The following is a 14,567-nucleotide window of genomic DNA, read 5'->3' as shown; positions in this document are numbered from 1 at the left end:
CCTGTCCTCTAAGTAGTGAGAGTGAAGCTCTGTCTAAATGGGATGTTTCAGTTCCTGTCCTCTCAGTAGAGAGAGTGAAGCTCTGTCTGAATGGATGTTTCAGTTACTGTCTTCTCAGTAGAGAGAGTGAAGCTCTGTCTAAATGGGATGTTTCAGTTCCTGTCCTCTCAGTGGAGAGAGTGAAGCTCTGTCTAAATGGGATGTTTCAGTTCCTGTCCTCTCAGTAGAGAGAGTGAAGCTCTGTCTGAATCGGATGTTTCAGTTCCTGTCCTCTCAGTAGTGAGAGTGAAGCTCTGTCTGAATCGGATGTTTCAGTTCCTTTCCTGTCAGTAGAGAGAGTGAAGCTCTGTCTGAATGGGATGTTTCAGTTCCCGTCCTCTCAGTAGTGACAGTGAAGCTCTGTCTGAATGGGATGTTTCAGTTCCTGTCCTCTCAGTAGTGAGAGTGAAGCTCTGTCTAAATGGAATGTTTCAGTTCCTGTCCTCTCAGTAGAGAGAGTGAAGCTCTGTCTGAATGGGATGTTTCAGTTCCTGTCCTCTCAGTAGTGAGAGTGAAGCTCTGTCTGAATGGGATGTTTCAGTTCCTGTCCTCTCAGTAGAGAGAGTGAAGCTCTGTCTGAATGGGATGTTTCAGTTCCTGTCCTCTCAGTAGTGAGAGTGAAGCTCTGTCTAAATGGAATGTTTCAGTTCCTGTCCTCTCAGTAGAGAGAGTGAAGCTCTGTCTGAATGGGATGTTTCAGTTCCTGTCCTCTCAGTAGTGAGAGTGAAGCTCTGTCTGAATGGGATGTTTCAGTTCCTGTCCTCTCAGTAGAGAGAGACTGAAGCTCTGTCTGAATGGGATGTTTCAGTTCCTGTCCTCTCAGTAGAGAGAGTGAAGCTCTGTCTGAATGGGATGTTTCAGTTCCTGTCCTCTCAGTAGAGAGAGTGAAGCTCTGTCTGAATGGGATGTTTCAGTTCCTGTCCTCTCAGTAGAGAGAGACTGAAGCTCTGTCTGAATGGGATGTTTCAGTTCCTGTCCTCTCAGTAGAGAGAGTGAAGCTCTGTCTGAATGGGATGTTTCAGTTCCTGTCCTCTCAGTAGAGAGAGAGAAGCTCTGTCTGAATGGGATGTTTCAGTTCCTGTCCTCTCAGTAGAGAGAGTGAAGCTCTGTCTGAATGGGATGTTTCAGTTCCTGTCCTCTCAGTAGAGAGAGTGAAGCTCTGTCTGAATGGGATGTTTCAGTTCCTGTCCTCTCAGTAGAGAGAGTGAAGCTCTGTCTGAATGGGATGTTTCAGTTCCTGTCCTCTCAGTAGAGAGAGTGAAGCTCTGTCTGAATGGGATGTTTCAGTTCCTGTCCTCTCAGTAGAGAGAGAGAAGCTCTGTCTGAATGGGATGTGTCAGTTCCTGTCCTCTCAGTAGAGAGAGTGAAGCTCTGTCAGAATGGGATGTTTCAGTTCCTGTCCTCTCAGTAGAGAGAGTGAAGCTCTGTCTGAATGGGATGTTTCAGTTCCTGTCCTCTCAGTAGTGAGAGTGAAGCTCTGTCTGAATGGGATGTTTCAGTTCCTGTCCTCTCAGTAGTGAGAGTGAAGCTCTGTCTGAATGGGATGTTTCAGTTCCTGTCCTCTCAGTAGTGAGAGTGAAGCTCTGTCTGAATGGGATGTTTCAGTTCCTGTCCTCTCAGTAGAGAGAGTGAAGCTCTGTCTGAATGGGATGTTTCAGTTACTGTCCTCTCAGTAGAGAGAGTGAAGCTCTGTCTAAATGGATGTTTCAGTTCCTGTCCTCTCAGTAGAGAGAGTGAAGCTCTGTCTGAATGGGATGTTTCAGTTCCTGTCCTCTCAGTAGAGAAAGTGAAGCTCTGTCTGAATGGGATGTTTCAGTTCCTGTCCTCTCAGTAGAGAGAGTGAAGCTCTGTCTGAATGGGATGTTTCATTTCCTGTCCTCTCAGTAGAGAAAGTGAAGCTCTGTCTGAATGGGATGTTTCAGTTCCTGTCCTCTCAGTAGAGAGAGTGAAGCTCTGTCTAAATGGGATGTTTCATTTCCTGTCCTCTCAGTAGAGAAAGTGAAGCTCTGTCTGAATGGGATGTTTCAGTTCCTGTCCTCTCAGTAGAGAGAGTGAAGCTCTGTCTAAATGGGATGTTTCATTTCCTGTCCTCTCAGTAGAGAAAGTGAAGCTCTGTCTGAATGGGATGTTTCAGTTCCTGTCCTCTCAGTAGAGAGAGTGAAGCTCTGTCTAAATGGGATGTTTCATTTCCTGTCCTCTCAGTAGAGAAAGTGAAGCTCTGTCTGAATGGGATGTTTCAGTTCCTGTCCTCTCAGTAGAGAGAGTGAAGCTCTGTCTAAATGGGATGTTTCAGTTCCTGTCCTCTCAGTAGAGAAAGTGAAGCTCTGTCTAAATGGGATGTTTCAGTTCCTGTCCTCTCAGTAGAGAGAGTGAAGCTCTGTCTAAATGGGATGTTTCAGTTCCTGTCCTCTCAGTAGAGAGAGTGAAGCTCTGTCTGAATGGGATGTTTCAGTTCCTGTCCTCTCAGTAGAGAGAGTGAAGCTCTGTCTAAATGGGATGTTTCAGTTCCTGTCCTCTCAGTAGAGAGAGTGAAGCTCTGTCTGAATGGGATGTTTCAGTTCCTGTCCTCTCAGTAGAGAGAGTGAAGCTCTGTCTAAATGGGATGTTTCAGTTCCTGTCCTCTCAGTAGAGAGAGTGAAGCTCTGTCTAAATGGGATGTTTCAGTTCCTGTCCTCTCAGTAGAGAGAGTGAGGCTCTGTCTGAATGGGATGTTTCAGTTCCTGTCCTCTCAGTAGTGAGAGTGAAGCTCTGTCTGAATCGGATGTTTCAGTTCCTGTCCTGTCAGTAGAGAGAGTGAAGCTCTGTCTGAATGGGATGTTTCAGTTCCCGTCCTCTCAGTAGTGACAGTGAAGCTCTGTCTGAATGGGATGTTTCAGTTCCTGTCCTCTCAGTAGTGACAGTGAAGCTCTGTCTAAATGGAATGTTTCAGTTCCTGTCCTCTCAGTAAAGAGAGTGAAGCTCTGTCTGAATGGGATGTTTCAGTTCCTGTCCTCTCAGTAGTGAGAGTGAAGCTCTGTCTGAATGGGATGTTTCAGTTCCTGTCCTCTCAGTAGAGAGAGTGAAACTCTGTCTGAATGGGCAGTTTCAGTTCCTGTCCTCTCAGTAGAGAGAGTGAAGCTCTGTCTGAATGGGATGTTTCAGTTCCTGTCCTCTCAGTAGAGAGAGTGAAGCTCTGTCTGAATGGGATGTTTCAGTTCCTGTCCTCTCAGTAGTGACAGTGAAGCTCTGTCTAAATGGGATGTTTCAGTTCCTGTCCTCTCAGTAGTGAGAGTGAAGCTCTGTCTAAATGGGATGTTTCAGTTCCTGTCCTCTCAGTAGAGAGAGTGAAGCTCTGTCTGAATGGATGTTTCAGTTACTGTCTTCTCAGTAGAGAGAGTGAAGCTCTGTCTAAATGGGATGTTTCAGTTCCTGTCCTCTCAGTGGAGAGAGTGAAGCTCTGTCTAAATGGGATGTTTCAGTTCCTGTCCTCTCAGTAGAGAGAGTGAAGCTCTGTCTGAATCGGATGTTTCAGTTCCTGTCCTCTCAGTAGTGAGAGTGAAGCTCTGTCTGAATCGGATGTTTCAGTTCCTTTCCTGTCAGTAGATAGAGTGAAGCTCTGTCTGAATGGGATGTTTCAGTTCCCGTCCTCTCAGTAGTGACAGTGAAGCTCTGTCTGAATGGGATGTTTCAGTTCCTGTCCTCTCAGTAGTGAGAGTGAAGCTCTGTCTAAATGGAATGTTTCAGTTCCTGTCCTCTCAGTAGAGAGAGTGAAGCTCTGTCTGAATGGGATGTTTCAGTTCCTGTCCTCTCAGTAGTGAGAGTGAAGCTCTGTCTGAATGGGATGTTTCAGTTCCTGTCCTCTCAGTAGAGAGAGTGAAGCTCTGTCTGAATGGGCAGTTTCAGTTCCTGTCCTCTCAGTAGAGAGAGTGAAGCTCTGTCTGAATGGGATGTTTCAGTTCCTGTCCTCTCAGTAGAGAGAGTGAAGCTCTGTCTGAATGGATGTTTCAGTTCCTGTCCTCTCATTTGAGAGAGTGAAGCTCTGTCTGAATGGGATGTTTCAGTTCCTGTCCTCTCAGTAGTGAGAGTGAAGCTCTGTCTGAATGGGATGTTTCAGTTCCTGTCCTCTCAGTAGAGAGAGTGAAGCTCTGTCTGAATGGGCAGTTTCAGTTCCTGTCCTCTCAGTAGAGAGAGTGAAGCTCTGTCTGAATGGTCAGTTTCAGTTCCTGTCCTCTCAGTAGAGAGAGTGAAGCTCTGTCTGAATGTAATGTTTCAGTTCCCGTCCTCTCAGTAGAGAGTGAGGAGGTTTTTGTACGGCTGTGTATACAAACTGAATCACTGTGGTATTCGGACAAGGAACCAAGCTCATTGTTACTGGTGAGTTCCCTTCTAATGTGTTAATCTACAGAATATGTTTTGGTTCTAATATACTGTTGGTCAGATATATATATATATATTTTTTTTAATGTTTATTTAATAAAATGTCATTTAAATTCACTGATTTAATATTTTGCACCTGCTTTAATCCTGTCTCGTATGTTGTTTGTAAATGACTTATGAAACAGTTTGATGACAGTGTTAATGTCTCTGGTTGGTCTGCTCTGTTCATGTTTATCATTAATATCTTGTGTTTCTGTTGTCTATATAACTCAATGTAAAGGAGATATTTCATCTCCAGAAATTTTATCCAGCTCAATTTCTTAGACAAATATATATATATTTTTTTTAATCCCATTTCCTTGTGAATTATTTGTATTTTATATTTAAAATGTCCACATTTCGTTCATCTTTTAGCATTTTAGTCTTCCAGAGCTGTGATGTAATATTATAAATAATGTATTAATAAATTGCTCTGTCTCTCATTTTAACACCTTAACACCGTATGATTCCTTCTATCAGTATCATTGTAAACATCATGAAGAGCAGTTCTCTATATAATTGCTCTTAATGCAGGGTGTATTGGTAATGATACCCACATGTACTGAAATATAAACTGTTATCCATTGTGTTTTCTTCTCATCCCATCCGTTGACTACTTTCTACAGATGGAGATCTGGCTACACCTGCTGTGACCCTGTTCCCTCCATCCACTGAAGACCTCAAGTCCAGCAGAGCAACACTGGTGTGTCTGACTAGTAACCTGTCTCAGAAGTCCAAGGGGTTGGCAGATGTCAGCTGGATGTCTAACGGTGAATCAGTGACAGAAGATGTTTCTACCAGCCCTGCTGAGCAGCAACCAGACAAAACCTTCAAGATCAGCAGCTATCTGACCATTCAGACTGCAGACTGGGACAAGGACCTGGTGTTCACATGTAAAGTGTCGTTGGGGTCAACATTCTCTGAGAAAGAGATCAGAAAGACTAGTTGTAGTCTGTAAATCAATAGTTTCAGACAATCAATACAACTGGTAGTTTGTTATAGCTTCACAAAGAGTGCAGCTGTTATTTCGTTAGAACTGTTAAGTGATGTTTTGATCCTTGCTTTGCTGTTAAATATAGAAGTTAAAATCCTAACAACATGGATGATATTGGGCTGAAGTCTGAATGTAGCAGTGAATAGTATGACAATAACCAATGTGATGTCAAATAGTTGTTGAGGGTTGTTTCTCATGACAAGTTACTATTGATGCATTCACTGTACCAGCATCATGTTCTCTAAAACATTACATCTGAAACACTGTCATGATGACTAGGTCTCTCTACTGTTGTGAAATGAGTTGAATTACTAATGATTCATAGAGGAATAGTTAGAGCTTTGCTGTATTGTGGATATTAAATAAAGAACATTCTAAAGAACAAGTGTTTGTATTTGAGCATGTTGATGAACATCAGTGTTAGCAGCACTAAATGAGGGTGAATCTGGATAATGACTGTTTAAATTCAACCAAGACAGAAGAGCCCAGAATCCTTACCAGGTTTATTATCATAACAAGGATTCTGACCAACCAGAGATGACCTAACAGTTGACAGTTCTCTAGTATTAACATGAGATGTTGGACTCAGTATCATTTCAGCATTATTACAACTGTATAGGTCTGGTCTTCACTCAGTCTCCCACTGACATCCATCCATGACTAAGTAAACACTCAATGAGGTCCTTTATCTTCTTCCCCAGAGTCAGATGAAGATCGCACAATGACTGGAAGTCTATGGGAAACGCTAGTTAACATTGACTGACTAAACTAACTAACTTCCTTCAAACTGGACACAGAGAAATACAAATGGTATGAACAAGTCCATCTGACTCTGGGGAAGTATATAAAGGGACTCATTGACAAAATTCTGAAGTATCCCTTTAAGTGGAAGGATTGGTCCAACATATAGAGAGAGGCATGCTGTGTTTCACATTCTGCCTCAGTGATCAGAACAGAGGCTGCAGTTCTGTCAACGTCCACCAGAGGAGGACATACGACCACCAATAATGACTGAGGAAAGATCTACATGTACTTTACAACAGGAACAGCTGTCTGTAGACCATTGGTTTCAGTCCTACCCAAAGATCAACTGATAGTTTCGTGTCTACTCTCTCTAGTTATCAGAGTCATTCACCAGGGACGTGTTCTAGTTCTGACACTGAGTTACAGGCAGTGATGTGTTGTTCCCCTTTCTCCCCCAGAACACACCTGCTTCCCCTCCTCCTCTCCTTATTTATAGCTTCATGTAAATGAAGGGGTTATTTTATCTCCTCTCAGAACTGTGTGTGTGTGGGGGTGGGGGGGGGGGGGGAGAATGGGGGGGGGATGAAACTGAGTGTGCATCCCAAATGTCACTACTTTGACCAGGGCACTATAAAGTACGCTCTCCCCAAAATTCACAAAAGCGTGACTCCACCTATACCAGGCAGGCCCATTGTCAGTGGTAACGTATCTCTGACAGAGAATATCTCTACCATTTTGTGAAACCCTGGGTAATCTCTCTCCCCACATATACCAGAGAATCTATTGATTCTATTAATATTTTGAAATCTGTGGACCCTATTCCTGAAAAATTATATTCTGTATACTTTTGATGTTACCAGTCTATATACTAACATCGCCCATCAGGGCGGCCTAGAGGTCCTCCTGTTCTACCTCAGTGAACGTCCTCCTAATGCTCTACCCAGCACCATTTGTATGATGGACTTGGCTGAAATGCTACAAACCTCCAACTATTTTCTCTTCAGAGGAGACTTTTTCCTCCAGACCAAAGGGACAGCGACGGGGAGCACTATGGCTTCTAATTATGTTAACCTATATCTAGGAATGTTTGAAAAACATGTGGTGCTGAATCCAGACCATAACCCCTTTCTTGCAAACATTCTCCTTATTTTGTGATATTTGGATGACATTTTTGTGGTCTATACAGGAACCCATTAAGAACTCTTGGAATTCCATGCTTATCTAAACTCCATGAATGAACACCTTTGTTTCATCATTAACTGTGACCTATCACAAATCTGTTTTCCTGATGTGATGGTTATTAAGGACAAAACCTCCCTCTCTACAGATCTCTATAGGAAACCTACGGACAGGAATACCCTCCTTAGAGGTGACAGCTTTCATCCACATCCACCTATTAAAAGTCTCCCTATAAGTCAATTCAGACATATCAGAAGAATGTGCAGATCTGATGCCTCTTAAAAGAAACAGACCAGGGACCTCACACAAAGGTTTAAGGAAAGGGGGTACAAAGACAATTGGGTAATACATGTCAATGATTGTTTTGAAGGACTAACACAGTTGGAAAGCCTTCAACCAAAAGTTCAAGAAAAAGCAGAACATGTCCCATCATGCTTCACCCAATACTCACCATTGGGGAAGGCATTAAGGACATTATCAGGAAGCACTGGTACAGTATTGATACTGACCCACAATTGAAACTAATTTTTAAATATCCCCCACGTTTGGTCTTTAAAAGACCGCCTAACGTGAAAGACATTGTGGTCAAATCTGATTATCCACCAGAGAAAAGGGAAACTTTCTTGGACAAGTTTCCGGATGGTAATTACAAATGTGGCCAATGTGCTCAATGCAGCTTCACCTACACATGCAACTCATTTACCCACCCCCGACCAGGACAGAGATTTAACATCAAAGGCCTGATTACCTGCATGTCCACCAATGTTATTTACATGTTGACATGTCCTTGTTGTCTGTCTTACATAGGGTAAACCCGTAGAAGCCTTAAGACACGGATCATTGAACACCGCTGCAATATACGGACAGGTGAGACAGAACATCTGGTTGTACAAGCTGGACATTCTATTAGTTCTCTGAGATTCATTGGAATAGAAATGGTCAAGATGTCACGCAGGGGAGGGGACACTGAGAGGAAACTTCTACAAAGGGAATCTTTCTGGATCCACAGGCTCAACACACTGTCTCCTCTTGGCCTTAACGAGGAGTTTGACTTGAAACCATTTTTATAGTTTGAAAATGTGAAAATGATGTTATTTTATCAGAATATTATCCTAATACTGTATGTGTATGTATACATATACTACTGTAAATATTGATCACATTCCTTGTGTTCGATCATATATTTTTATACATTGAATGTTTAGGACTGTGAACATATGTTATATTTTTTGTACCCCCTGTTTCAGGAAGTGATGTCACTGAGTACTGCCCCTATATATAGGACCTTCCACCCCCACCGGGGATATGGATGCCTGATGAAGACATAAGGGTCGAAACGTTGTTATAATAAAATCACCTGGGAGCATGAGCAGCAGGGTGCTGCATTTTCCTTTCTGTTCTCAATTAATATAAACATCATATATAATGGAGGAGGGTAGAGGATATGTGGTGATTAATATAAACATCATGGATTATATAATGGAGGAGGGTAGAGGATATGTAGTGATTAATATAAACATCATGGATTATATAATGGAGGAGGGTAGAGGATATGTGGTGATTAATATAAACATCATGGATTATATAATGGAGGAGGGTAGAGGATATGTAGTGATTAATATAAACATCATGGATTATATAATGGAGGAGGGTAGAGGATATGTGGTGATTAATATAAACATCATGGATTATATAATGGAGGAGGGTAGAGGATATGTGGTGATTAATATAAACATCATGGATTATATAATGGAGGAGGGTAGAGGATATGTAGTGATTAATATAAACATCATGGATTATATAATGGAGGAGGGTAGAGGATATGTGGTGATTAATATAAACATCATGGATTATATAATGGAGGAGGGTAGAGGATATGTGGTGATTAATATAAACATCATGGATTATATAATGGAGGAGGGTAGAGGATATGTGGTGATTAATATAAACATCATGGATTATATAATGGAGGAGGGTAGAGGATATGTGGTGATTAATATAAACATCATGGATTATATAATGGAGGAGGGTAGAGGATATGTAGTGATTAATATAAACATCATGGATTATATAATGGAGGAGGGTAGAGGATATGTGGTGATTAATATAAACATCATGGATTATATAATGGAGGAGGGTAGAGGATATGTGGTGATTAATATAAACATCATGGATTATATAATGGAGGAGGGTAGAGGATATGTGATTAATATAAACATCATGGATTATATAATGGAGGAGGGTAGAGGATATGTGGTGATTAATATAAACATCATGGATTATATAATGGAGGAGGGTAGAGGATATGTAGTGATTAATATAAACATCATGGATTATATAATGGAGGAGGGTAGAGGATATGTGGTGATTAATATAAACATCATGGATTATATAATGGAGGAGGGTAGAGGATATGTGGTGATTAATATAAACATCATGGATTATATAATGGAGGAGGGTAGAGGATATGTGATTAATATAAACATCATGGATTATATAATGGAGGAGGGTAGAGGATATATGGTGATTAATATAAACATCATGGATTATATAATGGAGGAGGGTAGAGGATATGTGGTGATTAATATAAACATCATGGATTATATAATGGAGGAGGGTAGAGGATATGTGGTGATTAATATAAACATCATGGATTATATAATGGAGGAGGGTAGAGGATATGTGGTGATTAATATAAACATCATGGATTATATAATGGAGGAGGGTAGAGGATATGTGGTGATTAATATAAACATCATGGATTATATAATGGAGGAGGGTAGAGGATATGTGGTGATTAATATAAACATCATGGATTATATAATGGAGGAGGGTAGAGGATATGTGGTGATTAATATAAACATCATGGATTATATAATGGAGGAGGGTAGAGGATATGTGGTGATTAATATAAACATCATGGATTATATAATGGAGGAGGGTAGAGGATATGTAGTGATTAATATAAACATCATGGATTATATAATGGAGGAGGGTAGAGGATATGTAGTGATTAATATAAACATCATGGATTATATAATGGAGGAGGGTAGAGGATATGTAGTGATTAATATAAACATCATGGATTATATAATGGAGGAGGGTAGAGGATATGTAGTGATTAATATAAACATCATGGATTATATAATGGAGGAGGGTAGAGGATATGTGGTGATTAATATAAACATCATGGATTATATAATGGAGGAGGGTAGAGGATATGTAGTGATTAATATAAACATCATGGATTATATAATGGAGGAGGGTAGAGGATATGTAGTGATTAATATAAACATCATGGATTATATAATGGAGGAGGGTAGAGGATATGTGGTGATTAATATAAACATCATGGATTATATAATGGAGGAGGGTAGAGGATATGTAGTGATTAATATAAACATCATGGATTATATAATGGAGGAGGGTAGAGGATATGTGATTAATATAAACATCATGGATTATATAATGGAGGAGGGTAGAGGATATGTGGTGATTAATATAAACATCATGGATTATATAATGGAGGAGGGTAGAGGATATGTGATTAATATAAACATCATGGATTATATAATGGAGGAGGGTAGAGGATATGTGATTAATATAAACATCATGGATTATATAATGGAGGAGGGTAGAGGATATGTGATTAATATAAACATCATGGATTATATAATGGAGGAGGGTAGAGGATATGTGATTAATATAAACATCATGGATTATATAATGGAGGAGGGTAGAGGATATGTGATTAATATAAACATCATGGATTATATAATGGAGGAGGGTAGAGGATATGTGATTAATATAAACATCATGGATTATATAATGGAGGGGGGTAGAGGATATGTAGTGATTAATATAAACATCATGGATTATATAATGGAGGAGGGTAGAGGATATGTAGTGATTAATATAAACATCATGGATTATATAATGGAGGAGGGTAGAGGATAGGTAGTGATTAATATAAACATCATGGATTATATAATGGAGGAGGGTAGAGGATATGTGATTAATATAAACATCATGGATTATATAATGGAGGAGGGTAGAGGATATGTGATTAATATAAACATCATGGATTATATAATGGAGGAGGGTAGAGGATATGTAGTGATTAATATAAACATCATGGATTATATAATGGAGGAGGGTAGAGGATATGTAGTGATTAATATAAACATCATGGATTATATAATGGAGGAGGGTAGAGGATATGTAGTGATTAATATAAACATCATGGATTATATAATGGAGGAGGGTAGAGGATATGTAGTGATTAATATAAACATCATGGATTATATAATGGAGGAGGGTAGAGGATATGTGATTAATATAAACATCATGGATTATATAATGGAGGAGGGTAGAGGATATGTGGTGATTAATATAAACATCATGGATTATATAATGGAGGAGGGTAGAGGATATGTGGTGATTAATATAAACATCATGGATTATATAATGGAGGAGGGTAGAGGATATGTGGTGATTAATATAAACATCATGGATTATATAATGGAGGAGAGTAGAGGATATGTGGTGATTAATATAAACATCATGGATTATATAATGGAGGAGGGTAGAGGATATGTAGTGATTAATATAAACATCATGGATTATATAATGGAGGAGGGTAGAGGATATGTGGTGATTAATATAAACATCATGGATTATATAATGGAGCTCTGATGAGGGTAGAAGATGGTGGAGGGTCAAAAGCAGAACAAATATATTTGAGTTAGTTTATCATACAGCCCATTTGCTTAAATAGTTGGGACACATTTAAAATGACTTGTAGGCCAGTGTGTTTAGAGTAAAGATCACTAATTATAATAGTATTATTAGAACTGTGGAAGTCTGTTAACCCCCAGACATGTCAATCAACTATGAGAGTAGCTAGTGGTTGTAGAGGCCCCTCCCTCTGATCCTACGTGGTTTGCTGATAGGCTGAGATATAGAGGCCCCTCCCTCTGGTCCTCCCTGTCTGTCTCCTTATAGGTGGGTCCTGCAGCCTCTCCTCTCCTCACACTCCAACCCTGCTCATCTCTCAGCTGGAGAGTAAGGGCCGTTCACACCACACGCTGACAACATGCTGGGGACACTCTGCACTCTCATCACTGCTCTAACATGTAAGGAGTCTGACTTCCTGGACGTTTTACTTCCTGTTTTATTATTAATGATTCTGTATGTTTCTCTTTACTACATGTCTTCTTATTTCCCAGGTGTCAGTGGTGTGACTGTGGTGACACAGAAGCCGCCTGTTGTGACAGTGAGGAAAGGAGACACGACCACTATGGACTGTAACCTGGGGACTGTTGAGAAGAGTGGCGCTCGTTGGTATAAACAGGTTCCAGGAGGAGTTCCTCAGTTTGTTTTATATTTCTTCCACCTTAATAGTGCTCCTACCTATGGTTCTGGTTTCTCCTCTCCTAAATTCACATCTGATCATCAGTCTAAATCAGATTATCGTTTGATTATTAACAATGTGGAGGAGACAGACTCAGCAGTGTATTACTGTCATACATATGACAGCTCTGTTAAAGTGGAAGTATCACAGTGATATACACCATGACAAAAACCTCCTCACCAAACACACTCACTTCTGCTTTCAGATGTTCTGAATATAGACACTAACTGAATGTCAAGTCATCCTGAACCAGTGTGTCTGTAGTAGGAGAACATTCCATTATGTGTTTTACACAAAACCCTTCACACATTTACTAGAATGTTGTCATTAACAATTACACCTAGTTGTCACAAAGCATGAATGATAAAGTGATATTCCAGAAGGTTCAGTCCTAACAGAAGACTCCATGTATCAGACAACCTCCATGATAGTCAGTCCCCTGGTTTACAGTAGAGACATATTACATCAACAGTCATTTAGTGATCTACTGTTAGTTCAGAACCCCACTATCAGGTCCAGATAATATTATCATTATGTTATTATTATACATATTATGACATGCTGATTTTAAGAAAACTTACCAACATAACTCACATGAAACTAAATAATGCTCTTTTCAGTGTAACCAAAATGATCCCATATGGTTTTTGTTAGTCCAATATAAAATATGTAGATATTTTTGATAGTTGAACAGTTACAGTAATATAAATTAATCAGAAGTCCGTCATTACAGAAGCTGATAGGGTGAGATATAGAGGCCCCTCCCTCTGTTGTTCCCTGTCTGTCTCCTTATAGGTGGGTCCTGCAGCCTCTCCTCTCCTCACACTCCAATCCTGCTCATCTCTCAGCTGGACAGTAAGGGACGTTCACACCACACACTGACAACATGCTGGGGACACTCTGGACTCTCATCACTGCTCTAACATGTAAGGAGTCTGACTTCCTGGAGGTTTTACTTCCTGGTTTATTCATAATGAGTCTGTATGTTTCTCTTTACTACATGTCATCTTCTTATTTCCCAGGTGTCAGTGGTGTGACTGTGGTGACACAGAAGCCTCCTGTTGTGACAGTGAGCAAAGGAGACACGGCCACTCTGGACTGTAACCTGGGGACTGTTGATAATATTGCTTATTGGTATAAACAGGTTCCAGGAGGAGTTCCTCAGTATGTTTTACAGTGGTACTACTATAGTTGGACCTCTGTAAAATATGGCTCTGGTTTCTCCTCTCCTAAATTCACATCTAATCATCAGTCTATATCAGATTATAATTTGACTATTAACAATGTGGAGGAGGAAGACACAGCAGTATATTACTGTAAGATAAATGACTACTCTGTTGACGATTGGGCATCACAGTGACATACACCATGACAAAAACCTCCTCACCAAATACACTCACTTCTGCTTCGTGGCAGAGGGTTGAACTCTAAGAAGCAGCAGTTGATCAGTGATTATTATAACAATATATACATGACACAATGAGAAATTTGGGAATGAAAGAACCATCCATCCCTGCATGTCAACAAGATTATAAGACGACTGTGAAAAGAGATTTAGCCATTCTTGACGTAATCCTCATCATCATATCATCATCATCATCAAGTGAAGACTGTATCATATGGAAAGCGCTTCAATACATGGATTGACAAGGACCAGACACCAACAGCAGAATATGATGCTATTCTATATACTGTTACTTCATAGAGAGGAACTCTAGACAAGCCTGAGATGTTTGTAGAGAGTGAAGATCTGTCTGAATGGGATGTTTCAGTTCCTGTCCTCTCAGTAGAGAGAGTGAAGCT

General features: G+C 40.1%; 1 protein-coding gene across 5 annotated transcripts in view; it reads left to right on the top strand.

Annotated features, from left to right (window-relative positions):
• Window positions 1-14,567, top strand: part of LOC139574802 (immunoglobulin lambda-1 light chain-like) — a 47,578-nt gene that overhangs the window by 14,646 nt on the left and 18,365 nt on the right. For 2 of the 5 annotated variants that reach the window (XM_071399825.1, XM_071399737.1), the window contains exons 3-4: window positions 4,363-4,392; window positions 5,061-5,802. The exons of 1 other annotated variant lie outside the window; for it this stretch is intronic. In XM_071399825.1, the coding sequence (XP_071255926.1) occupies window positions 4,363-4,392; window positions 5,061-5,392 (362 nt within the window). In that variant the 3' untranslated portion in view covers window positions 5,393-5,802. Of the gene's footprint in view, window positions 1-4,362; window positions 4,393-5,060; window positions 5,803-14,567 lie in introns of those variants that run through there. 2 more of the 5 variants (XM_071400084.1, XM_071400002.1) reach the window with 1 other exon arrangement.

Source organism: Salvelinus alpinus, chromosome 1 (genome assembly GCF_045679555.1).
Source record: "Salvelinus alpinus chromosome 1, SLU_Salpinus.1, whole genome shotgun sequence".
Taxonomy (NCBI): Eukaryota; Metazoa; Chordata; class Actinopteri; order Salmoniformes; family Salmonidae; genus Salvelinus; species Salvelinus alpinus.
Note: the sequence above shows the minus strand (reverse complement) of the source record. Positions and strands in the feature narration are given on the sequence as shown.